Source organism: Wyeomyia smithii, chromosome 2, assembly GCF_029784165.1.
Source record: "Wyeomyia smithii strain HCP4-BCI-WySm-NY-G18 chromosome 2, ASM2978416v1, whole genome shotgun sequence".
NCBI lineage: Eukaryota > Metazoa > Arthropoda > Insecta > Diptera > Culicidae > Wyeomyia > Wyeomyia smithii.
The window spans coordinates 257239092-257266741 of NC_073695.1; the positions used below are offsets into that span (position 1 = coordinate 257239092).

Sequence of the window (27650 nt, forward strand, 5' to 3'; positions counted from 1 at the left end):
TTATTAATATATAATTATTAGGAAGAAATTTTAGTGTTCCAATTATAATCAACCTAAGCTCTAAGAAAAATAGTTGAACGAAAAAAAAGAACATCTGGAGAAATGTGTGGACGAAAGCCAACCCTGAGGCGCTAGTTAGCTCCTCGCCAACGCTGACGAGGTCCCAACGGGCGCTTGGTAGCAAGAAAGCACTCATTCGCATACACCTGCGGGCTGCCACACATCAGCGGAGAAATTAATTTCTGCTCTTGTTTAGCGCGGTGGATTGATCTGTAACGGTCGCTATTAATCTAGTTTCTTTTCTCTCACATGCACTCACCCTATATCTATGTGACATGTTTAGCTTTATTTTTAGAAAGTTCAATTACATTATCACGGCTCTAGTTTAATTGTACCTTTGAGCATGTTAACATTAAAATATTCCATCCGCCATTTTTTTTCGAAGGCGCGCGTGGGTTTCGAAGGTTTTTTTAATCAAAAATTTTACTGGAATTCAACCTGTACATGTTATGTACATTGCAGAATAATGCTGTATGCGGTGAACGAAAACTACCCAGCTTCAACAGTCGGCTTGCAATTCGTCTCGAATGAACACATGGGAGTCGTCTATAAATTTACCGTTGTGCACTATGAATACACTCATTAAATCGTTGTACTTGAGGTTAGGAAGAAGCTGTAACAAGTGGTAGCGGAATTAATTAACCTGTTTCAATTTTTGTTTTCAGATGCCTACTCCTACCTTCGGAGTTACGAAAAAGTACTGCGACTGGCCGGGCTGGCAGGTTTCGTCGACCAGCATCTCAAAGACCTTGCGCTCGTTACGTGGATCCATGCCCTGGTTGATTTCGTCCACGCAACGGAATGGGACGTGCGTGATGTGCTGCAGCGACAGTGTGTAGATGGCGATAGCAACTGCCCGTTCTCCACCTGATTGCACGTGCCGGTCCAGCGTCTGCAGCTTCTCCGTGTTGCGATATTTAACACGAATCTGAATGCCGTACTCGTCGTAATCACGCTAGCATACAAAAAAATGAAAGTTTAAACCAAATAGAGTTCATTCCAGAAGTAATTAGGAAAGAAATTTCTGTACATACATCATCTTTCTTAGTAATCTCTACTTCGCCGGCGAATCCCATAGAGCTCATGAAGCGCGTAAAATTCTCATTGATGATCTGCACAACCCGACTAATCGCAGGATACCACTCGTCGTGAAGTTTTTGCATTTCAATCTCCAGATCATTCGTACTTTTAGATGTTCTCTCGATTTCCTCTCGCAATTTCTCGATTTGTTTACAGCGGGTCTCATATTCTTCCAATATGTTCCCATTGCCCTGTGCCATACAATCAATACGGGCCTGCAGTTCGTCCATATGATTCGCTAGTTCCTCCAGCTGTGCCGGCAGCGCTTCAAACTCTTTTTTGTAGGGAAATTGGTCATTGGTAGGCGTGACATTGTTGGTGAGACCTTTCGCAAAGGTCTGCTTGCGCTTCAAGCGCTCCTTCAAATCGTCGAATTTACGATTGACCGCATCGTAACTCTTCTTTGCCGAATCCACCGCATCTTCTGCCGATCGGATTTCACTTTCCAAGTCTGCATTTTTGTTAAGAAAAATACTCAGCTTCACTTTGTAAGCCTCATGCTTCACAGTGGCCATCACATACTTATCCATAACCGCAATTTTCTTTCTCTGTAATTGAAGTAAATCATTAATGGCGCGCTTGCAGGACTCCTTGAATTTCGCCTTCTCCTGGCTAACGTCGACAAGGCGAGCTTTAAGGTCAGCACATTTCTGCTCCGCCCGTTTGGTTTTGATCTTCAACTGCTGATAGTTGTTAAATTTCTCCTCCAGCTTGCGTCGCTCTATGTTCAACTCCGAGGCCTTGTTCTGAACCGTTTTGATTTGGTCCTCAATCTGGTTGCGATGATTGCGAATCTTGTCACAATCCTTCGTCAGCCGTTGCAGGGCCCGTTTTCTTTCCTCCAGCACCTCGGGATCCACGTTCTTGTTCAGTAGATTGAGCGTGTGCAGATTGTCACAGCGGGAGCTTTTCTCGCCGGTGTATCGCGATTTGCTGATAACGAACCGGTTCGACGGGGTGAAAAACAGCCGAATTTCGTCCGGAATGTGGGAGACATATTTTGACGTTTCGTCCACACCAACTGGAACTTTGTGCAGGTAGTATAGTTCGCACAAAAAGTTCAGAATTGGGTAGGGTCCCTCGACCATGTCGATCAAGTATGACCGGAATCCGTAGCGTCTGGAAGGAGAAGAAGAGAAAGGAATTTTAGTTTCATGTTTAGCGTAATTACTAAATTGGTACTGTGTGAAGATCGCATCTACTTCATATTAAGTAAAAAGTATGTTACGCGTCACAAAGCAGTAATTGTTGGTTCATGATTACCAGAGTAAGAATCGTTGAAAGCTCTATTATTTTTTTCTAAAAACGATACGCTGTTTGCAGTGGGTTTAATGAAACATGTTGGAGATACAGACTAATGAAAAGATCATGAGTTGCTCAAAATATAACGTTTTTACATTCTAAAACAAAGTGGTTTTCTTATTTTTTCATTGCTTCTAATAATTTAGACATATAAATATACCTTTTGAAATACTACGTGTCATCATCAGTGGGACGGTTTCAGCGGAAATCGCTCACCTAATAATTTATTACGTGATTACGCAAACCAAGAGTGGATTGAATCTGACTTTCACAGTAGTAGTGTCTTTAGTAACCAAAATATCAAAAATAGTGACCAAACAGTAAATTTTTGAAAACGCGCATTTTATCATTACGTTTTTTTCGTAAAAACCAGTGTTTGGACCACGACTTTGTTTTTGTAAGCAGTGTGGTTGGGCAGGGTTGGACGACATTTTTTTTTCTCCGGTTTAATGCACTTCAACTAACTACGGATGCTTCCGAACTATCGACACACTTTCTGACAACACCTTAGTAAGCTAAGTGTATTTTACTCAATATAAGACATAATTTTGCTACCACTTTTAGATATTAGCGCATACCATTCATGCTCTACATACTTGAGATTATTTCGTTTTGTGAAATATACTAAAACCATGCCAAACCCGTTTTCAAAGAATCGCCGTTTTGAGCTCAGTTTTTGTCCGATTTAAGATCTGTTTTTTTTAGATGGGTAAGAAGATGCTAATATGTGGACAAACTCCTAAAATTTCGATATTTAACTTTAAAACAAAATGGCGTTGAAAAACAACAGAACAACAGAACACGTTTGTTCATTAGAAAAATTAATTATTTGGGGAGTAATGGCTGTTTCCCCGAAACTCTTTTCCTGGCAGAGGTTTGCGGTGTTTACGAAAGCTACGCCACGGACTAGCTGAAATCAAAAAACTTATTTCATTGGTGCTTATTACGGGAGTCACTTCACGGTGAAATATATTTCACTCTCACGCTCACTTCACTTTTTAAGACCTATTCCCGATTCCACCTCAAGTGAGGTGACAAAAATCACCTCCGTGGAGTGAGATTGACAGTGAAGTGAAATTGAGAATAGGACAAGTGAAATGAGATTGTTTCCCAGCTCAAAAATGTCTAAGTCCCAGAAAGTCGTTTTTTTCCCGGTTTTTTAGATAACACCAGATCTTGACGTGTTCTGCATTTCCAAGACATTCGGCATCAAAAAAATGTTTTTTTCGGTATCGAAAATTTCCTGAACTAGTTTGCATTTTTTTCATCGGGCAAAAAAATGAAAAATTGACCGTCTAAGTCCCAGAAAGTCGTTTTTTTCCCGGTTTTTTAGATAACACCAGATCTTGACGTGTTCTGCATTTCCAAGACATTCGGCATCAAAAAAATGTTTTTTTCGGTATCGAAAATTTCCTGAACTAGTTTGCATTTTTTTCATCGGGCAAAAAAATGAAAAATTGACCGCTTTAAGGAACGGATCAAACTCTGATTCGCTTCGTTACTGGAGAATAAATCCAATATTTACCATTAGATCACAAATCAATCAACTTTAAGACTTATGGCAGCTTCGTTGAATCATTTCACCGTTCCAAAAGGTCGTGAAATAATTCCACGCGAAACGTCGCTTTTTCCGTTCTCACTTCACTGATATGACACTTATAATAACCCAGATTCCACGGCAGATGTCACTTCGCGACGTTTTTCTCACTTACGTGAGTCCCGTAATAGGATTTTGTTTACTTCACTCTGATTTCACCGTGAAGTGACTCCCGTAATAAGCACCATTAGCTCAGAAGTGTGCCGGGTATCTGAACGATCGTTTTGATAAGTATTTCATTTTCAGTGCAAACTGGAACGTTTTTCCCGAAAAAAAACATGTTTTGAGCGCTGAAAATTGTGACAAAAAAATGTTTTTTTTTTCGGCAAAGTTAAACTTTGTGTATCAAAAACCGATTGTTCAACGACCGGGGAAATCAATAACGAACATTAAAAAAAGATGAAAAAAAAATCGGTTCAGTAGTTTCACCGCAATCGTAAACACAGCAAAGTCATTTTTTGAGAAACACCATTCCGAGATAAACGCGTATAAAGTTTTAAGTTTGGCTTAAGCGGCCGTAACGAGGCGCGCAATTTAATCAAGCGGATACAACTAGTATAATCAGTTTTATCCTTGGCAGCTAGTGCGTGAATAGAAACGTAGAACCTTTCGGTTTATTAAAAAAAGATTAGCTATTGAAATAGGGATTTTTTTTTCTTCATCTATAGTTTATTTGACACGGCACAAATACAATTTAATGTTTAACGGCGCCAATTATATCTGGTAGCTTACTTTCTAAAGTATCTTAATAACTAAAAGCAAATTTGTTATCCTCGCTGCCGACTACGAGCTGAAACTAAATCTAACTTAAAGCTAGAATATTTTGCATTAAAAGCACAGGTTTGCTGTTTGATGGTTTTCACTGCCATAGGTAAGCAGCATATTAAATTTGTTCCGCTGCTGGGCCAAGATATTACGGACTGGCATATTGGGTTGTTTCCATCGGGCCTTGAGAGTATCGTGCGGGTCTGTTTGCTGTTTCCGGATCCGGGGTCTTAACGTGTTCTTGTCGTTTGGTTGGATGTAGGCGGAAGGGGATAGGACTCAACTGGGGCGTGGATGGATTTCAGGAAAACGTATATAAGGGACATGTAGGATAGGTCACGGCTCGCCAAGACATCACGAACAGGAACAGTCGGCTGCCTACCTTCGGCCTGCAGGGAAGCTATTAATCTAGACCTGGCGTCACGGTGTACAGGGCATGACCAAACAACGTGCTCTATGTCGTGATAACCTTCACCACAGGCACAGATACCACTCTCCCCGAGCCCAACACGACGGAGATGCGCGTCAAATCTATAGTGATTGGACATAAGCCGGGACATCACGCAAATGAAATCCCGACCTACATCCAACCCCTTGAACCACGGGTTCGTCGACACCTTGGGGATTATGGAATGGAACCACCTTCCCAGTTCCCCCTTGGTCCAAGAATTTTGCCAACTGATGATCGTATTCTGACGTACAAATGCGAAAAATTCATTAAAGGCAATTGGTCTTTCATAAATATCACCGTTTGTTGCGCCCACCTTAGCCAAAGAGTCCGCTTTCTCATTACCCGGTATCGAGCAGTGAGAAGGGACCCACGCTAAGGTAATCTGATACGATTTTTCGGATAAAGCACTCAGATGTTCCCGTATTTTCCCCAGGAAATACGGAGAGTGCTTAACATCTTTCATCGATCGGAGAGCCTCAATGGAACTGAGACTGTCCGTAAAGATGAAATAATGGTCCGTGGGCATTTTTTCGATAATCCCTAGGGTGTACTGAATTGCAGCTAATTCTGCGACGTAAACAGAAGCAGGATTATCGAGCTTATGGGAGACGGTTAAATTGTTATTGAAAATACCGAAGCCAGTGGACCCATCAAGAAGTGATCCGTCAGTGTAGTACATATTGTCGCAGTTGATGTTTCGATATTTATTGGAAAAATTTTAGGGATCTGCTGCACGCGTAAATGATCCGGGATTCCACGAGTTTCTTCTATCATGGATGTATCGAATAACACAGTAGAATCAGAAGTGTTTGATAAGTCGACACGATTTGGAATATTCGAAGAAGGGTTAATATTTTGGGACATGTGATTGAAATACAATGTCATAAAACGGGTTTGAGAATTAAGTTCGATTAACCTTTCAAAATTTTCAATCACGGGACGGTTCAAGACCTCACATTTGATAAGAATACGAGAAGACAGGCGCCAGAAGCGGTTTTTCAATGGTAGTACTCCAGCTAAGACCTCCAAACTCATCGTATGGGTCGACTGCATGCAACCTAAGGCGATACGCAAACAACGATATTGTATTCGCTCCAGTTTGATCAAATGTGTGTTTGCTGCGGAGCGGAAGCAGAAACACCCGTATTCAATAACAGACAATATCGTTGTTTGGTAAAGCCTTATAAGGTCTCCTGGATGGGCTCCCCACCATTGTCCGGTTATTGTACGAAGAAAATTCACTCTTTGTTGACATTTTTTCGTCAGATACCTCACGTGACAACCCCAGGTGCCTTTAGAGTCGAACCAGATACCAAGATATTTGTGTACCAAAACCTGAGAAATCGTTTTACCCATTAATTGTGTTTGAAGCTGAGCAGGTTCATGCTTCCTAGAAAAAACTACTATCTCAGTCTTCTCCGGAGAGAATTCGATACCTAGCTGTAAAGCCCAAGCAGACAAATTGTCCAAGGTATCTTGCAATGGTCCTTGCAAATCGGCAGCTTTGGCTCCTGTAACAGAGATTACACTGTCGTCTGCAAGTTGTCTTATCGTGCATGAGTTTGCCAGACATTCGTCGATGTCATTTACATAAAAGTTGTAAAGAAGGGGGCTTAAACATGAGCCCTGGGGAAGACCCATGTTGCGAATGCGAAAAGTTGCCAAATCGCCGTGCGTAAAATGCATGTGCTTTTCGGACAACAAATTGTGCAAAAAATTGTTCAAAATTGGAGAAAATCCTTGTCGGTGAAGTTTACCCGAAAGAATGTCAATAGAAACGGAATCAAAAGCCCCCTTAATGTCCAAGAACGCAGACGCCATTTGTTCTATGCGAGCGTACGCCAGCTGAATATCTGTTGAAAGCAACGCAAGACAATCATTCGTCCCTTTGGCGCGGCGGAAGCCAAATTGAGTATCTGATAGTAGACCATTTGATTCGACCCAATGGTCTAAACGACGGAGTATCATTTTTTCCATCAATTTCCGGATACAGTATAGCATTGCAATCGGCCTATAAGAGTTGTGATCAGAAGCTGGTTTCCCTGGTTTTTGGATGGCGATCACCTTCACTTGCCTCCAATCCTGCGGTACAATGTTTTGCTCCAGGAACTTATTGAACAAGTTCAACAAGCGCCTCTTGGCATTGCCGGGTAGATTCTTTAACAAGTTGAATTTGATTCTATCTAACCCAGGCGCGTTATTGTTACAGGAAAGGAGGGCAACTGAAAATTCTGCCATCGTAAAAGGTGATTCTATCGCGTCGTGACCCGGAGACGTATCGCGAACAAAGTTTTGCGCAGGAACAGAGTCCGGACATACTTTCCTGGCAAAATCAAATATCCATCGGGCTGTGTTCCAAAGAGTGCTCATCGATGTCTCCCTCGACGTCTCGTTCACGAACCAACGCCAATATCCGCGTTTCATTGCTTTAGCCAGGCTTTAAAGCTTGGTATTAAGCTCCGAGTACCGTATATAGTCGTCGGGTATACCTCCCTTCTGGAAGGCCAAAAACGCGTCGGATCTTTGCGTGTAGACATCGGAGCACTCTTGGTCCCACCACGGAGTGGGAGGCCGTTCTTTGATCGTTACGCCGGGATATTTCTTCGTTTGGGCTTGCAACGCGGCGTCGAGAATCAAGCCCGCGAGGAGGTTGTATTCTTCAAGTGGTGGATGATGTTGAATCGACTCGACCGCTTTTGAAATCATTTCCTCGTATAACTTCCAATCGACATTCCGTGTGAGGTCATACGGAATGTCAATTGGTCGCATGCAAGTTGACCCGTTTGTAATTGAAATAAGAATAGGCAGATGGTCGCTACCGTGAGGATCGAGGATTATCTTCCATGTGCAATCCAACCGTAGCGACGTCGAACAAAAGGATAGATCCAAAGCGCTTGGGCGCGCTGGAGGTTTCGGGATACGTGGCATTTCACCGTTGTTTAAAATAGTCATGTCGAAGTCATCGCAAAGGTTATAGATTAAAGAGTAGCGGTTATCATTGTAATGGGAACCCCAAGCCACACCATGAGAGTTGAAGTCTCCCAAAATCAAACGTGGCGAGGGAAGAAGTTCTATTAAATCAAAGAGCAGCCGTTGCCCAACCTGTGCTCTGGGAGGAATATATATTGAGGCAATACAAAGCTCTTTACCTTGTATTGTCATTTGACATGCGACAACTTCGATGCCTGGAATCGAGGGGAGGTTAATACGATAGAAAGAATAGCACTTTTTAATCCCTAAAAGTACTCCTCCATATGGGGTGTCTCGATCAAGGCGAATAATATTAAAATCATGGAAGTTGAGATCAATATTTGAAGTAAGCCAAGTTTCACAAAGGAAAAATGCATCGCATTTGTTTTTATTTATCAAAACTTTAAACGAATCAATTCTTGTTAAAACACTTCTACAATTCCACTGTAAGACAGAGATAGAATCCTTCATATACGCAGTTGAATTAGGCATCGAAGGATACAATCGCTGCAAGGAGGGGCCATTGGGCAGTCAACTGCTTCAAAAATGATCTAACTGTTGGGAGGAATGCTGTAAGAAAAATTTTAATTGGATCGGGTACATTGAAATTTTCAAAAATCCAGTCCACAATGTCAGAAAATTTCACTAATCCAGAGTTTGTTTCATCAACTGGATGTGCAAAAGGAACAACTGGGGTTTTAGATGTTCCTGGCAGTGCTGGGAACTCCTTCTGGGACTTTAAATTTGCAAGCCCAGGAGGAGTTTGCTTCGGTTTTTCCGCAGCACTGTTTGGTTTGTTCGTACTTTTCATTACACTTTGGGAAATCTTAGGACCTTTACGGGGAAGTTTAGGAGAAGAAACATTTTTCCTCTTCCTAGACTCCCCAGGATTGGCATAAGGTGTTCCCGCTGATGAATCGTCAGAATCGGTTTCATCAGAGGACAGCATTCAATATTTTCTCACATTTTAAGGATCGATCGTCTCAGTAAAAAAATTTTACTGACACCGTCAAGACCACCTGCACCACGGTAAATAAAGAATATTTATCCGCTCTTGCAGTGGTTTTCATTCCAAAGAAATCATTTCAGTAATCATCAATTCTAAGTACCACGCATTTCGTAACGCCGATTTATTTAAAAAATCGTTACGTTACAGGAAGTAATGTAATGTAAGTGCCTTCGTTGGCTTCGTACCACATCGGGATATAATTTGAATAATGGCACGAAGCTAGATCCGGCCAGGAAATCGAAGGACGCTCGTGTGGAGAGGAAGCAGACGCTTCTCTTTAGACACTCTTTGAGGTAAATCTCCCCGTTTACAGTCCCGGTAGTCACGAACGACACACTCCTATTGCCATATGAGTAGATCGCTCGCCAAATATTGCATGGCAAACTTTGAAAGTTTCTGCTTTCTTATTTTCTACTAGCTGACCCGGTAAACTTCGTCCCGCCTATTTTAGTGTTTAATTTAATAATTTAAAACATTTCAAATTCATTCATTCCTTGCGATTGGATTATATCGTTTAAAAATGATTGGTTTTATCGGAATGAAAACATCCTCGACTTTTGGCTTTTGTACATGACCTCTATTCCGGATATGTATTGGGTGCATTTCAGTTATTTTCGTTGTTTTCCAGAAACTGGAAGTGGTCATCTTCTAATTCAAAATGGTGTCCAGGGTCAATGCTTCTCAACATCATTTCGATTACGGACATATCGATATGTAGTAGTATTCGGTTATTTACGGCTGTTTCCCAGAAGTTGCCATTTTTCAATTCAAACTGTTGTCTAAGGTCAATTTATAGCTCCTTGCATCATTCTGGATCCGGTGATACTCATATTGGGTGGTATTTGATCCTTTGGGCTATTTTTCAGGAACCGTAAGTCGCCATCTTGGATTTAAAAATGGCATTTGGAGACAATTTCTGGTCCCTGAGCGTTATTCTAGTTTAAGAAACACCCATATTGGGTGTTATTTGGTCATTTTCGGCTGTTTTCCAGAAACCGGATGTCACCATCTTCGAATTTAAAATGGTGTCTGTGGTCGATTCTAACCTACTGTGCATCATTCTGGCTCCGAACATACTCATATTGTATGGAAATCGGCCATTTTTGGCTGTTTTTTAGAAACCGGAGTGTGTGTATAGTGTCTGAGGTCAACTTTCAGCTTCATTCTCGTTCCAGAGATACTCGTATTGGATGGTATTTGGTCACTTTAGGCTGTTTTCCGGATACCGGAAGTCGCCATCTTACAATTCAAAATGTTGTCTGAGGTCGATTTGTGGCTTCAGTGCATCATAACAATCCCGGAAATCGGAAGTCGCCATCTTGAATTTCAAAATGGGATTTGGGAACAATTTTCGGCCTCCGTGATTAAAGAAACGCTCATGTTGAGTGGTATTTGATCATTTTCGGCTGTTTTCCAGACACCGGAAGTCGCCATCTAACAATTCAAAATGTTGTTTGAGGTCGATTTGTGGCTTCAGTGGCTTCAGTTCATAACAATTGCGGAAATACCCATATTGGGGGGTATTTGGTCATTTGCCGCTGTTTTTCAGAAATCGGAAGTCACCATCTTGGATTTCAAAATGGCAATTTTTGGCTTCTGAGCGTCAATCTGGTTGAAAAAAAAAACTCATATTGGGTGGTATTTGGTCATTTTCGGATGTTTTCCAGACACCGGAAGTCGCCATCTTACAATTCAAAATGTTGTCTGAGGTCGATTTGTGGCTTCAGTGCATCATAACAATTCCGGAAATATCCATGTTGGGTGGTGTTTGGTCATTTGCCGCTATTTTTCAGAAACGGGAAGTCGCCATTTTGGATTTCGAAATGGTATTCGGAGACATGCCAGAAGAAGGAAGGGTGTCGAAACATTATGGACATGTATGTTACACCTAAAAACATTCACCTGCCAAATTTGGTTATATTCGCTTGATTGGTTCTCGAGCTGTGCGTAATTTGAGTTTCATTTGTATAGGACCCCTCCCTTATGGAAGAGAGAGGGGTGTCAAACCATTATGGATATATTTGTTACCCTTAAAAACAATCACCTTCCAAATTTGGTTCCATTTAGTTGCTAAGTTCTCGAGATAAGCAGAAATTTGTGTTTCATTTGTTATGAACCCCTCCCTCACAGAAGAGGGAGGGGAGTCGAACCACTATGGACATACTTGTTACCTCTAAAAACATTCACATACCAAATTTGGTTGTATTTGGTTGATTGGTTCTCGAGCTGTGCGAAATTCGTGTTTCATATGTATGGGACCCCTCCCTTGTAGAAGAGGGAGGGGTGTCAAACCATTATGGATATATTTGTTACCCCTAAAAACATCCACCTACCAAATTTGGTTCTATTTACTTGGTTAGTTCTCGAGATGTGCAGAAATTTGTGTTTCATTTGTATGGGACTCCTCCCTGCCAGAATAGGGAAGGGTGTCGAATCAAGATGGACATATTTGCAACTCCTAAAAACATCCACATGCCAAATTTGGTTCCATTTGATTGGTTAGTTTTCGAGATGTGCAGAAATTTGTGTTCCATTTGTATGGGACCCCTCCCTTTCAGAAGAGGGAAGGGTGTCGAATCAACATGGACACATTTGTTACTCCTTAAAACATCGACATGCCAAATTTGGTTCTATTTGCTTGGTTAGTTTTCGAGATGTGCAGAAATTTGTATTTCATTTGTATGGGACCCCTCCCTTGCAGAAGAGGGAGGGGTCTCGAACTATCTTAGTCACCTTTCCTGGCCCCTGAAACCCCTATATACGAAATTTCACGCCGATCGGTTCGGTAGTTTCCAAGCCTATATGAATCAGACAGACAGAGCTGCATTTTTATATGTTTAGATTCCTTGTTAAGGCACACTTGTTCTAGGCAGTGAAGAACAGTAGCCTCGAACGCTGCCGGAAGTTCGCCTTGACGTAAGTCTCATAATCCATGATGAGGCAATGTGGTTTCGTCAGCATCTGGGTGGACAGTTTCGTAACGATTTGGAGCCTTTTGCCGGCCCTTGACTCTCTGAACGAAAAACTTGGACAGATTCAACTTTTTGGCCACATCTTTGACCAAAGCATTGGAATTTCGCGGAAACGCTTTCACAACACGCTTGTGATCCTGATTACTAATAGAACATCCACCTAATTTTTCACGGTGTTGCTTTTCGAGTCATGCCGTTTGTTCAAATTTTCAAGACAAAATACCCAATGGGTAACTGTGCTACCGCAATTTAGAACTTTTGAAGTGACCTAGTGTAGGTTGTAGGTCTTGCTGAGTGTAACATTCTTTAGTAGTTTTGAAAAGGGGAAAGATGAATCTTTTTAGAACATATACAGGTTTGTACTACTTTCATGAAAAAATATTGAGTTATTTGAGTTTAAATCAGGTAGCTGGCATCTCGCCATATTTCAAGGGCTGACATCTCAGCGTGTGTGTAAACAAGATAGCATATCACCACCACTTTTCATACGCATAACATAGCATCTGTCAATGGGGCACGCTGCGATGTAGGGGGTACGCGAAAAAAAAGTAATGGCGGACAAAGCATTTTTTTATAATACTTCATTTGTTGTTCAAATTTGCTCTTACAACATGACTGTAGCAATCAAACAAATCGTAGTTCAAATTGAAGCCTAAACTAGACTACCACAACATGATCTACCACTGCTCTCTCCCACTCTGCAGGCCCAAACACAATGGATACGTTTGCGTTGCGTTGACGTTAATTTGACAGAAAATGTATGGGCTAATTGTCAAATTGCCGCAAATGCAACCGCAACGTATCCATTTGGTTAGACCTTGCGAGAACATTCCCAGCCAGGGGTACAATTGATTTGCCAAATATTGCCAAGGGGTACGCAGATAAAAAAAGGTTGAGAACCGCTGGTCTAAGAGGTTTTTTTGCGTCAACTCGTGTGGCACCCAAACATCCAGCTTTTTTGGGATCCAATCTTCTGAAAATGGTTCCAAACAGTTTTATGGTCTATATTCAGCTCCTGGCCAATCAAGCGAATGCTCACATGCCGGTCTATTTGGATTGGATGATTTTCACGATTTTATCGGTTTCTATGACGATTAGCCTACCAGTACGGGGTGTATCTTCGACAGCCACTACACCAGAACAGATCAAACCAACGCTGTGCTGTGCGAATCGTTACAGTATCGGGCCCATAAACTTAACATTTTTTTGACCGCCTTCGTTGCATTTTTATCTCTCAGGTAATAAAAACGTAAAACATGACGAATTTTTTGCTTGGTGGACTTCATCTTTGGCACGCTATAACTTGAGACTGAAACGTACGATCACAACACTGTCAAAACGTCACTTGTAGCACAGATTGTCGTCTCTAAATAGCCGTATAGTATGACCCGATGCGATAAGTATAACACAAGATATGTTTAAGTGTTGCCATCTATTGACAAAACATGGCATTTCTTTTTCCCCAACCCAATAGTAAAGGTTCCCAGATCGTGCTACGCGTAGCTTTCGCATATGCTCTGCACAGTTTTTGATACAAACATTAACCAACCTCAAAAAACCTTTTCAGTTGTGTAGCTCGGCGAAATACTTCATTAAACGAAACGATTCGGCGGAGCACCTGAATTTTTGCTTCAGTGCGGAAAAACTTCCACAATTTACTCTATGATTCAAAAATACAGATGCTCCGCTAAGTATTCTGGCTTGCAAAAGTGCTCTGTCGAGCAAAACAGCCGAGAACCCTTGGTAATGATATTAAGACTCAGTTTTCTCCTAACTATCAATTAGTTTACCAAAATGACTTTTATATATTTAGTTGTTACTTCCATGACGTTTGATCAACACTTCCCTAAGGCTTATAACAAATTGGCATACATATTGATTTTGCAAAACAACATTTCGCTTTTATACATAGGCTTCAGCTGATTGATAGAATTCAATAGCAATTAAATGTCTTTGTACAAGGAAACTGGGCAAATAATACATCGACATTTTATAACATCATCTGCTAAATAATCTTCTTCTTTGTCTCTATTAAATAAAAATAAGTTGGTGTCTGTAAAACGGCGTTTCACTCGAAGTAGAATCAACGGATTTGAATGATTCTTTTTGTGTTTGTTTTGTCTTCATCTCCGACGAGTTAATAAGCCATAAAAATAGAAATAATCGATTGATAAAGTTATAAAAAAAATAAAATCTATTTTCGCGTTTTCCCGCCTTTTACTCCAAGAACAACGTCATTAGATTACTATGATTGCAGGCTATGAGCGGTAGACAAGCTGTTGTAGCGTCGTTGTCGAGGCATCGTTGTTGAGTAAACAAGCACCTGTTAACGATTCACATATAATGTGAAATTCGTTTTCGCTGCCTACTACACATTTTACAGCGGTAGAGAAAAGTGTAGTTTTGATGTAGCACGAAAGCCAAGAACGAATAAATTTAGTGCAAATGAGCTTTAGCGTGGTAGCACTACTGCAAAAACAAACTCGAAATGCATGTGAATACTCTCAACGTGGCTTTGATTTTATTTAAGAGCATATGCTTGATTTATACAATACAATCACATTCTTGGGTTATTCAAGCAAAGTTGCAAATAATCGTCTTATGCATCAGTTTACCGAAAAGATAAAACAAGAATAACACTACAAATGCGATGATTTGATTTTCCATTGCTCGGATCTAATCAATCTGTGCAATTTTCTCTAAAATGCACACTGACTTAGATCCTATTTGCTCATGCTGTAATGATTATGTTAGCCGGTAAAAGGAACGTGCAGTTTTTTGCTCCTCAAAAAACATTGATTTTTGTTTATGTTTCATTAAATAGGCACTATAGCATACCTACAAATCTTTGGATTCACAATTAGTCGTTGAATGTTGAATTGAAAACAATAATGTTGCAAAGTTTCAATTGCACTGTGCTGAAGCAACAGGTCTGCCTCAAAAAACAGATGAAGTGTTAATGTCACTGAAGCGAAAATTTCGAAGTTTCGTGTATCTCGATATTACCTAGCAACTAACCATTTCATTTCAAACGTCTGTATGTACGGTATGTACCTTCGCGCCTCGCAGTTAAACATGCGTGTTGCATTACAAAACGACCAATCAACTGTAATATTTTCGAAGCAGTTGTTAGATACAGGGAATAGAAAAATCTATGTCGACATTTAAACCGGCTATTTAACATTCCCCATTGATTTTTGTCAGCTGACTGATTTTGAGACTGAACTCATCGATAAAATGTTCCCGAAAATCGCGCAAAATTATGAAAACCATTCCTGGTTAAGCGAACGTGCGATTTTTGCCGCCAAAAATAAAGATGTAGATGAGTTGAACATCATCATTCGTTGTTTTGCTTTCGTCTTGATTAGACGCAAATTGTTTAACTCCGTTTGATTCGCAAAATAACAATACACGAGTTATCGTACGGGGGTTTTTTTTTTCGATTAGTTCTTGTGTGCGATAACAATAGCCTGTTATAGATGAAGAAAAAAAAAACAATAGCCTGCAATATATCGGGAGAAACATCTTCTGCACACTGGTAGGGGTAGGCTACCCCGCCAGTGATCTGATACGCAGCTGATATATCAGCAAGAATAATTCTCCCGCACCGCTGTTACCCCGCTAGCAGCACGGACCATCATACGATCGAGCGAGTGGAAGTCAACTACAAGTGGCATCTACAAGGTCGAGTGTACGATACAGCCACTGTGTCACAACACGAAGCTGGATCGTCATTGTTTGTTCTGCGGAGACACTCGATTAATCCAACTATCAGCCGTGAGGTCTTGACTTAGACGTTCGGTGAAGTATTCACTTTAGAATTTTTATCATTATTATTAATATTATTATTATTATTATTGTTATTATTATAATTATTATTATTAGTATTGTTATTATTATTATTATTGTTATAATTATTATTATTACTATTGTTATTAGTATTAGTATTACTGTCTTTTTTTTTATTTTGATCCATTGTAGTTTGAAAAATTGTTTTTAAAATTTAATATCAACTACTTGATCGCCCCACCCCCCCACATTCGAATATTTATCGTTTGTGTGCGGTAGAGCGTAACGCTCCCGCAAAATGGACGACATGCAGGTGCAACTATTCCTGGATGTGGAAACAAATGGGGAAGAGATTGAGATCTCCCCCATAAATTCCCCTCTACCTTCCCCGCTACCTAGCCCCGTACCAAGGGTACCGGCAACACGGGTGAAAGCTTACCCAGATGCTTCGAAAGGTCCGTTCGTAGTTTACTTTAGGCCCATAAAGAAGCCTCTTAACATTATACAAATAGGCAAGGACCTGGCAAAACAGTTTTCGGCCGTAACCGAGATTACGAAGGTGAGGCCGAACAAACTGCGAGTTGTCGTGAGTAGCTTGAAGCAAGCAAACGAAATTGCTAGCTACGAGCTCTTCACGAGAGAGTACCGCGTGTACATCCCTGCCAAGGACGTGGAGATCGACGGTGTGGTTACCGAAGGAAGCCTCACGGTCGATGACATTTTGCGTCACGGGGTTGGCTGCTTCAAGAACCCCCTGATTCAAGATGTAAAGATACTGGATGTCAAGCAATATCATTCAGTATCCATCGAAGAAGGGAAGAAGAAATTCCTCCCTTCGGACTCCTTCCGTGTAACATTCGCCGGATCCGCACTGCCGAACTACATCTCTTTGGACAGGGTTCGTCTGCCTGTACGCCTGTTCGTACCGCGGGTCATGCATTGCTAAAACTGCAAGCAGTTAGGTCATACAGTCACCTACTGCTGCAACAAGGCACGCTGCAGCAAGTGCGGAGGCAATCATGCTGAGACCGCTTGCAGTGAGGATACTGAAAAGTGTCTTTACTGCGAGGGAACTCGGCATGACCTTTCGGCGTGTCCCGCGTACAAACAGCGCGAGGAAAAAATTAAGCGTTCCCTTAAGGAACGATCAAAGCGCTCTTTTGCAGAAATGCTTAAGAGGGCTGAGCCACCCTCGACAAGAAACATCTTTCCCTTTTTGCCTACCGATGAGGGTACATCTGACGATCCCGTCGAAGGGTGTTCTTATGCCTTGCCAGAGGGATCTAGGAAGAGGAGAATGCTCAACTCTCCTAATCTTTCTCGCAAAGGTCGTAAGATAACCCCTAGCGGAATGACCAATAAGACAACACAGAAAGGAAGCGGTGCAGAAAACCCGAAGCAAGTACCCCCCGGTTTTAATTTCAAATCAAACCAGGAGTACCCACGGCTTCCTGGGGCACCAAAAACCCCTCGTGCACCCATTTCTCGATCAGAAGACATAAAAGAAACAGGGTTCATAAAATTCTCTGATATTGTGGACTGGATATTTAAAACATTCAACATACCAGATCCCCTTCAAAACATTCTTCTTGCCCTTCTCCCTACAGTAAAAACCTTTTTGAAGCAACTCACAGCAACTTGGCCCCTCATTTCAGCTATCGTATCTTTCGATGACTAATACGTCGAAAGAGGTTAGGAATTTTGTCACTGTGTTACAGTGGAACTGCAGAAGTATCATCCCCAAATTCGATTTATTTTCACATTTGATAAACACATACAATTGTGATGCGTTCACGCTCTGTGAAACTTTTCTCAATTCAAATGACCAACTTAATTTCCACGATTTCAACATCATTCGTCGAGATCGAGACCCACACGGTGGAGGGGTACTTTTAAGGATCAAAAAGTTCTATTCTTTTTTCAAAATCGACCTCCCCTCGATCTCGAATATTGAAGTTGTTGCCATTCAAACGAATATGAAAGGAAAAGACCTTTGCCTTGTTTCGTTATATATTCCCCCATCCGCGTGGATTGAACAGAAGCAACTCCTTGATATAGCAGAATTGCTTCCCGCACCTTTTTTGATTTTGGGAGATTTTAACTCTCACTGTTCGCTATGGGGGTCGCTGTACGACGACAACCGATCTTCTTTAATCTGTAGCTTGATCGACGACTTCAATATGACACTTTTGAATACTGGGGAAGCGACACGTGTACCTAATCCTCCAGCACGTGAAAGCGTGCTTGACCTATCCCTCTGCTCGACATCACTAGCGTTAGATTGCCAGTGGAAAGTAATCAACGATCCCCACGGTAGTGATCATCTTCCAATCGTTATATCAATTGCCAATGGTTCAACTCCCCCGAACCCAATCAATATTTCCTACGACCTTACACGTAATATTGATTGGAAGCGTTATGAGTCTATTATAGCGGAATCTATCGAGACTCACGAGGAACCTCCTCCGGAGGAAGAATACGCGTTCTTAGCTGGCTTGATAATCGACGCCGCGACTCAAGCACAGACGAAACCGATACCCGGGGTAACGATTGGACAGCGCCCTCCCAACAAATGGTGGGACAAAGAGTGCTCTGAGCTGTACGTGCGAAGGTCCGCGGCGTATAAGGACCACCGGGAGTACGGCACTGTCAACCTGCTACGAAAGTACGAGGCACTGGGCAGGCAGATAAAGAGCTTAGTAAAGGCGAAAAAACGCGGGTACTGGTGGCGGTTCGTAAACGCGTTGTCGAGGGAAACAGCGATGAGCACTCTTTGGGATACCGCCAGGCGCATGCGGAACCGTGACGTTTCGAATGAGAGTGAGGAGTATTCAGATCGCTGGATACTCGATTTTGCCAAAAAGGTCTGTCCGGACTCTGTACCGGAACAGAAAACCTTTCGCGACGCGTTTATAGTAACTACGGAAGAGCCTCCATTTTCGATGTTGGAATTTTCAATGGCTCTCCTGTCGTGCAACAATAAGGCTCCAGGGTTAGATACAATAAAATTCAACCTGTTGAAGAATCTACCCGACTCTGCAAAAAAACGCTTGTTAAATTTGTTCAACAAGTTTCTTGAGCTAAATATTGTTCCGCATGACTGGAGGGAGGTAAAAGTCATTGCTATTCGGAAACCCGGGAAACCTGCCTCTGATCACAATTCATATAGGCCGATTGCGATGCTCTCTTGCCTCCGGAAATTAATGGAGAAAATGATCCTCTTACGGTTAGACAAGTGGATCGAAACAAACGGGTTACTTTCAGATACTCAATTTGGCTTTCGCCGGGGCAAAGGGACGAACGATTGCCTAGCGTTGCTTTCTACTGAAATTCAACTAGCCTTTGCTCGAAAAGAGCAAATGGCTTCTGCGTTCATGGATATTAAGGGGGCTTTTGACTCTGTCTCTGTAGAAGTTTTAAGCGCGAAACTTCATTCGCAAGGACTTTCACCAAATTTGAATAACTTTTTGCTCAATTTGTTGTCAGAAAAGCATATGTATTTCTCACATGGCGATTCGACAACTTCCCGAATTAGTTACATGGGTCTTCCCCAGGGCTCATGTTTAAGTCCTCTCTTATATAATTTTTACGTCAATGACATCGATAAATGTCTTGCAAATTCATGCACGCTAAGGCAACTTGCAGACGATAGCGTTGTATCCATTACTGGTAGCGAGGCTAGCGATCTGCAAGGACCATTGCAAGATACCTTAGACAATTTGTCTGAATGGGCTCTTAAGCTGGGTATCGAATTCTCTCCGGAGAAAACTGAGCTGGTCGTTTTTTCTAGGAAGCATAATCCAGCTCAGCTGCAGCTCCTACTAACGGGTGAAACGATCTCTCAGGTTTTAGTCGCTAAATATCTCGGGGTCTGGTTCGACTCTAAATGCACCTGGGCTTGTCATATTAGGTATCTGACACAAAAATGCCAACAGAGGATTAATTTTCTTCGTACGATTATCGGAACCTGGTGGGGAGCCCACCCAGGAGACCTTCTAAGGCTTTACCAAACAACGATATTGTCTGTAATTGAGTACGGGTGTTTCTGCTTCCGCTCCGCAGCAAACACACATTCGATCAAACTGGAACGAATACAGTATCGTTGTTTGCGTATTGCCTTGGGTTGCATGCAGTCGACCCATACGATGAGTCTTGAAGTGCTAGCGGGTATTCTTCCGTTGAAACATCGTTTTTGGAATCTCTCTTACCGGTTGCTAATTCGATGCACAGTTATGAACCCATTAGTAATTGAAAATTTCGAGAGGTTGGTCGACCTCCAATCTCAATCCAGATTTATGACTTTATATTTTGACTATATGGCTCAAGATATTAATCCTTCTTCATACGATTCCTCCAATGTCGCACTTTTAGATACTTCTAATAATGCTATATTCTTCGACACCACCATGAAACAAGACATTTCTGGTATCCCGGATCAATTGCGACCCCAAGAGATCCCTAAAATTTTTTCCAATAAGTTTAAACATGTTAGTTATGATAAAAGGTTTTACACTGACGGATCTAATCTAGATGAGTCCACTGGCTTCGGTGTTTTCCACGAAAATTTTACCGCCTCCTACAAACTCGATGCTCCTGCTTGCGTGTACGTCGCAGAACTTGCTGCCATTCAGTACTCTCTTGGGATCATCGAAACCCTGCCCATAGACCACTACTTCATCTTCACAGACAGTCTCAGTGCCATTGAGGCTCTGCGATCGATGAAGACTGTGAAGCACACCCCGTATTTCCTGGGGAAAATACGGCGGTTTTTAAGTGCTTTAACAGATAAAAATTACCGGGTTACCATAGCGTGGGTCCCTTCTCATTCTTCCATTCCGGGCAATGAAAAGGCTGACGCTTTAGCTAAGGTGAGTGCTATTGATGGCGATATTTATGTAAGACCAATTGCTTATGATGAATTTTATAGCATTTTGCGTCAGAGAACACTCAACAGTTGGCAATCATCATGGAACTCAGATGAACTGGGACGGTGGCTACATTCCATTTTTCCTAAGGTATCGACGAAAGCATGGTTCAAGGGGTTGGATGTAGGTCGGGACTTCATTCGCGTGATGTCCAGACTTATGTCCAATCACTATACGTTAAACACGCATCTCTTTCGTATAGGGCTTGTAGACAGTAATCACTACGTTTGTGGCGATGGCTACCATGACATCGAGCATGTTGTTTGGTCGTGTACCGAATACTGTGGTGTTAGGTCTGAGCTTATAGATTCCCTTCGGGCCCGAGGAAAACAACCGAACGTACCCGTTAGAGACATTCTGGGAAGCGTTGATCTCCATGACATAGCTATACGGGTTTATAAAAAAATGCTGGCATTAAAATTTGATTTCTTTTATCTATTTGCTAGAATACAATTTCTGTCACAAACTGAAAGAGAATGATACACCCGGCTGGAGACACTCAAACGAAGACTCGGCATCTCTATGTTTACGCAGACACCTCAGACCAAAACTGCTCAAATAGAACATCATTTGTTAGCCACGTACAAATGAATACATTCTGTAATATAAAATAATTAAAAACAAAATTGTAACACCCCTCCTCTCACCTTAAATCCCCACTAGCTCGTAGTCGGCCGCGAGAATAAAAAAAAGGCCTCCCTCTTTTCCCTGCTAATTTAGAATTTAACAAAAAATGTTCTTGGCTCAGTTAAACATAAATTGTATCGTGCCGTGTCAAATAAACATTTTAAAAAAAAATGAGTTGAACATCATAATGCAAAATAAAATTAACGGCCAACTACATTCCTAAAAATCGGTGGATTCTGTCTCTAACCAAGACGACGTTGTGTGTTATCCTACCGAACTTTTGAATTCACTAGAATTACCCGGCCTATCCCCTCACAATTTGCGGTTGAAGATTGGTTATTATAATGTTGCGGAATATCAATCAACTTCGACTGTGCAATGGCACCAGGCTTGTGGTAAAAAAGCTAATGGCAAATGTCATTGAAGCGACAATTCTGACAGGAAACTACAAAGGAGAAGTCGCATAAATCCCGTGTATCCCAATTATTCCTACCGACTTGCCGTTCAAATTTAAACGTCTGCGTCTCGCATTCGCGACCCAAGGACAGTCACTGACAATTAGCGGCATAACTCGAGTATTCATGCATCTCACATGGACAGCTCTATGTCGCATGTTTAGGTGTCGGATAAAAACTCAGCATTATATATATTTACTCCAGAAGGAAGAACGAAAAATAACGTTTTCCACCAGGCTTTGCGATAACTCTATATATATATATATATATATATATATATATATATATATATATATATATATATATATATATATATATATATATATATATATATATATATATATATATATATATATATATATATATATATATATATATATATATATATATATATATATATATATATATATATATATATATATATATATATATATATATATATATATATATATATATATATATGAATAAAAGATTTGGGAAATTGGTTATTAATCATATTTACTTCCAAATCCATCACCCGACACTGTGTTATATATAGAATTTAGTGCCTTAGTGGCTAGGAGCGCTTTGGCCACTTTTACATGTTTCGAATATCCCTAATTTTAAACTTGAATTGTTTATAATTCTAGAGCTTTTCGTTCCAAAAAGAATGGCTGGGAAGAAGGGTATTACCACAGATAACAGACATCCAAGCTAGTTTCGATTCATGTGTAAAAAGATTCAACGATTTTTTAGCATGTCGCAATACGCAGTATGGTGGCGCTAAGAACACTTAGTAGTCAACGATTTGATAAAATCGATAGTTTTACAGCTTTTATCGATATTATCGCAATAAGAAGGGTTGCGGTTTTTAATGTAGAAATTTCGAGCAGTCGTAATTTGTACACAATCGACAATTTTATTCCTTCCCAGCTTATATTTACGATAAATATGTTTGTTTTAATGTTGATTTGAAAAAAAAACACCCACCTTACAAAATCAGTATTATATCATTGCAAAAACAGCGACTCTATAACCTGTGATAATGTTCATGCGTCTGGCAGCTTTGACTGTAATCCAGCGCTTTCGCAAGTTGCAGAAAGATGTCGTTAGCATTCCAAACGAGTAAAAGTTTGAAATCTTACACACGATTTCTGGAGTTTTTTGTTCTAGCTTGGATGTCTGTTATCTGTGGTATTACTATATTTACATTAGGCCAAGCTTTTAAATATTTGAATAGATAACGTGAAAATTTCCTTAATAATATTTAAAGGAATGACTGTTTATTTTCAGAAATGTATTGAAATTTTTTGATTATGGTTAAAAGGTGCTTTATAATGTTCAATAAAATAAAAACTAAGAATATCACGAGCGCTGGATTGAAAAAAAAATTATAAACAAATCAGAGCTAAAACATATCTTGAGTATGTTTTTTTAGTAGCAGTTAGATATTTCAGCTTTTGCAATACACATATATTGTTCACATTATACTCATTGTACTTGTGTATTATTTTGGTTAAAATGATACCCTTGTTTTTGTATTTTCGGGCATAAATACTCAACCTAATTTTTTAGCCTATTTTCAAACATCGGAAATCTCCAATACATGTGAGAAAATGTGAATAATTTCTCTGAAACTGACTGTCACTAAGAATTCTGCATGTTATATTGAATACATTTGTGCAGTAATAACATTAAACATTATTATTAATGCTTCGGAGCAATCAATTTTCTGAAAATTGATCGTTCACGGGGCTGCTGCAATAGCTCTGCCCATAATTCAAAAATTGGCTAATATGCCATACGCATCAATTCGAGAAAAACGCATTTTCAAGTTTTTTGTCGGTACAAAATGTTTTGACTGTCCATGTCAACTTTTTATTGAGTATATCACCCTTCATATATGCTGGAACCTTGCCGTTTAGTTGAATCAGAGAAATCTGCAGGAAAATTTCACCCGCCAAGTATTTTTCACGCAGTAGCCGTTTTTTCAATTATTAACGAAAGGTCAGTAAACACACCGGTGTCCAATTTGGCTAATATCCATACGATGTGAATTATATCGTGCTCGTTGGTGATAAAAATGGCTCCAAATTCAATAAAACAATACGGAAGCCCGAGTGAGGATGAAAAGGACGACGGGACAATTATTTCGTGCAACAATACAAAAACATTATTAATTCATGATAATCTCACAATCCACTTTCCTATTTTTTTTCATTAAATCCAAAGCGAAATCTAAATCTTCTCTTCAATATAACCTCTAATCAAAGAGCATTTCTAAGAATATAAATATTCATGACAGAAAGAAACAGTCACGCTTTTTAACCATTGGGTTTTGCGGTACAACGAATAAGTTCTTGTTGCATCAAATATTCTTCGTAAAGAAAAGTGAAATTTGATGCAAGGGCCTTACGATCCCTTACCTGAGGCCAGTGACCACCAGGCTACACCACATCTTCGAAAGTTAGACGAAACAAAGTACAGTAATAACACACTGGTTCGTGTACAAGCCACAGGATGAAACATATTGGATATTAGCCAACTTCTCAATTATTGTGGATATTAGCCAAAATTGTTTCTCATTTGCTGCCTTCTCAAATGCATTTGTTGACAATCGGCTTTCGTATCTTCTCTTCAATATAACCTCTAATCAAAGAGCATTTCTAAGAATATAAATATTCATGACAGAAAGAAACAGTCACGCTTTTACCATTGGGTTTTGCGGTACAACGAATAAGTTCTTGTTGCATCAAATATTCTTCGTAAAGAAAAGTGAAATTTGATGCAAGGGCCTTACGATCCCTTACCTGAGGCCAGTGACCACCAGGCTACACCACACCTTCGAAAGTTAGACGAAACAAAGTACAGTAATAACACACTGGTTCGTGTACAAGCCACAGGATGAAACATATTGGATATTAGCCAACTTCTCAATTATTGTGGATATTAGCCAAAATTGTTTCTCATTTGCTGCCTTCTCAAATGCATTTGTTGACAATCGGCTTTCGTAGGGACCTTGTTTAGGGTGTTCATCATCACGCGAAACTGTTTTCTCGATTTTGGTAAAAATGGCATATTAGCCAATTTTTGAATTATGGGCAGCTGCTGACCTATAATCATTTTAAGTGTTTGAAATTGATTGTTTACTTTGGTATCTATTTTTTCGATGTTTTTGGGTCACAGATTTTTTTTGCATCGGAAATCATGGTCAAAACCCGCAAAAGGCATGCTGGAAGTTGCACTTACGAAAATCTCACAAATAAAACTTTGGTATAAGGAAACTGATTCGCCAGAACCACAATCATCTTTTCTGGTTTCTCCTACACTACAGGATTACTCTGTACCCCAAATTTCCATGATCAAGTTGTTTTAAAGTTATTATTTCATTGAATTCATCAAGTGTTGCAAGTCAACTCGCAGGTGAGGTTACAACAAAAAAATATATCATTCATTAAAAAGATATGATGAATCGAAACTGAAAAGTCGCCCCGTTTGACGGTATTTAAATATAGCACATAACATAAAACAATTTTTGGCTTTTCTTTCCCATCCGCCTGATAATCATGAAGTGTGCGTTAAAGTTATGCTTTCGTTCAACTTTTAAACCGTATCCGTTAGTCCTGATATGCAACCTCCAATCCTGATAAGTTTGGTGACTTATATTGTAACATTTTTAATAGCAAAAAAACTCCGTACTTACTCAATTTGCTGTATCGGAATCTTTGGCTGGTAGTGTAGTGAATTTGCTGGTTCAGAGTAAACCACGTTTACATCCTCCAGCCGCATCTCTTTGCGCACTTTATGCAAGAACAGAGCCATATCATCTTTGTCTTCGCAGGTGAACGCAATCAAATCTCGCTTGGCAATAGTATTCTCCAGAAACTTTGCATTGTCACTGCACGGCACGTTCAACTCTAGGATCATGGGTTCATAGACTTTTCGCTTGAACAATTGCAGGTTCTCTCTTAGCCATAACGTAGCGCGGTAGGTGCTTTCGAATTGTGACTGCAGCAGCTTCAGCTTGACCTGTGCAACATTCTCAAGTGACTCGATTCTTCGTTGCACGCTAATCATCTCCGGTTTAATGTCGTTCTCGATCTTCTGATTAAGCTCGTTCCTCCGACTAATCAGCAGGTCACTTTCCTGCTTCAGTCGGTTTATTTGGCTTACAAGCTCACTTTTGCGCGCTTCCTGATCTGCCTCTGATCCTCTATCCTGAAGAGCTTGCTTGCAGTCTTGAACCGCCAGTGACAAAGTTTTCCGTGCCTGTTCTAGTTCATTTTCCCGGTCAGCTGCCTGCGAAATAGCGTCCTGGAGATCTCGTTTTTGTTTGCTAATCTGATCTTCCATTTGCTCGGTTCGCGTTTCCATCTGATGCAACTGGCTGGAATGTGTCGAAATTTCCGACTGCTCTTGTTTGATTTTGTCGCTAAGCTCGGATTTAGTTTTGTTAAGTTTAACAGCTTTCGATTTGAGTGGATCCAAAATTTTCTGCTTTGCGTTCATTAGCCTGTTAAAAAAAAAGAAGTATAATAAAGCATAACAAACAAGATAGATGTTTTCAATTTATTCGTACGTTTTTGCTAACTGCAAATCATCTTTCGCCGCGTTGTAATCGAGGAAAATTTTTTCGTACTCCAACCAAGCTTTGCGGGCATTGCAAATTTCCACCTCTTTTTCGTACGTTTTACGCGCGTTCATAACCTCGATTTGCACCCGAAGCTCCTCGTTTTTCGATTCGGCTTCCTTCAGTTTGGCCGCATGATCAACCGTCGACTTCGTGACATTTTTCTGTTCCTTCCGCTTTTCCCGAAGTTGATCCAGCACTTCAATCATTCTCGGCTCGCAGACGGATGCCTGCGTGTTCAACAGTATCTCCTGTGGATTCATTTTCGCAAAATCCTGAACTCGATCCTGGGGCAAAAACTGGCACAGGTTATCGATTTGAATGTTAAGCTTACGAATCCGCTGCAGGAACTCTTTGTGTGGAACTTTAGTTCCATCGATATCGAATCGGTCCTTTCCATTTCGATCGAACGTTCGATTGAACATTACAATGGATCGTTTGTCGTTTTTGTAGAGGGCCACTTCGATCTTGGCCACTTCTTTACCGTTTTTGATGTAATCTTCAATCTGAAATTTTCAACATACTGTTAGTTTTCATTATCACTATTTGCTGCTTTAGATGTGGCTCTTACACTCCCGGAGCGGGATAGCAACTTGCAGTGGCCGCCCATTCCAAGCACGATTGCTGCAACGATCGTCGATTTTCCAGTCCCATTGGGACCGATGATGATGTTAAGGTGTTCATCCGGATAGAAAATTGCAACATCGTAAGTTCTAAATAAAATATTTAAGTAGAGTAAAAACAGAAACATAATCAAATTTACGACTGCTTACACAAAATCTTTCACAGCAACGGATTTGATTTTCCCAGTAGCCGAAGCTGCCATTGTCAGCCAGATACTGAACGTAAACTAAACTTAACTTGTGAAGTAACTTTTCTCTGGTTAACGATTCGTTTGTATTTTTAACATTGTTGCACAATAATACGAACTAAAATCAACAGAACTCCTACTTCACCCAAAAACAACAAAGAATGTTCTAACAAAATATTGGCGCAAAACTCTCGACCAAGTTGCAACACGAAAACGCAAGAAAACCGA

At 40.5% G+C, this 27650-nt stretch overlaps 1 protein-coding gene across 1 annotated transcript; it reads right to left on the reverse strand.

Moving 5' to 3' along the window:
• Window positions 1-325: 325 nt before the first annotated feature.
• Window positions 326-27650, reverse strand: LOC129723099 (structural maintenance of chromosomes protein 5). Its single transcript, XM_055677066.1, has 7 exons — window positions 27385-27650; window positions 27183-27324; window positions 26561-27117; window positions 25685-26494; window positions 1095-2259; window positions 740-1015; window positions 326-673 (listed from the first exon to the last, which is right to left on the reverse strand). The coding sequence occupies exons 1-7, from the start codon at window positions 27435-27437 to the stop codon at window positions 560-562; spliced, it is 3117 nt and encodes a 1038-aa protein (XP_055533041.1). The 5' UTR covers window positions 27438-27650; the 3' UTR covers window positions 326-559.

What these genes read in the sequence shown, in the direction of transcription:
- LOC129723099 (XM_055677066.1), bottom strand. Translation starts at nt 27,437, where the DNA reads ATGGCAGCTTCGGCTACTGGGAAAATCAAATCCGTTGCTGTGAAAGAT. An exon ending in GTTGCTGTGAAAGATTTTGT is followed by an intron (nt 27,325 to 27,384) that starts GTAAGCAGTCGT and finishes TATTTTATTTAG; the next exon opens with AACTTACGATGTTGCAATTT. An exon ending in ACTTTTTCGTAACTCCGAAG is followed by an intron (nt 674 to 739) that starts GTAGGAGTAGGC and finishes CACTTGTTACAG; the next exon opens with CTTCTTCCTAACCTCAAGTA.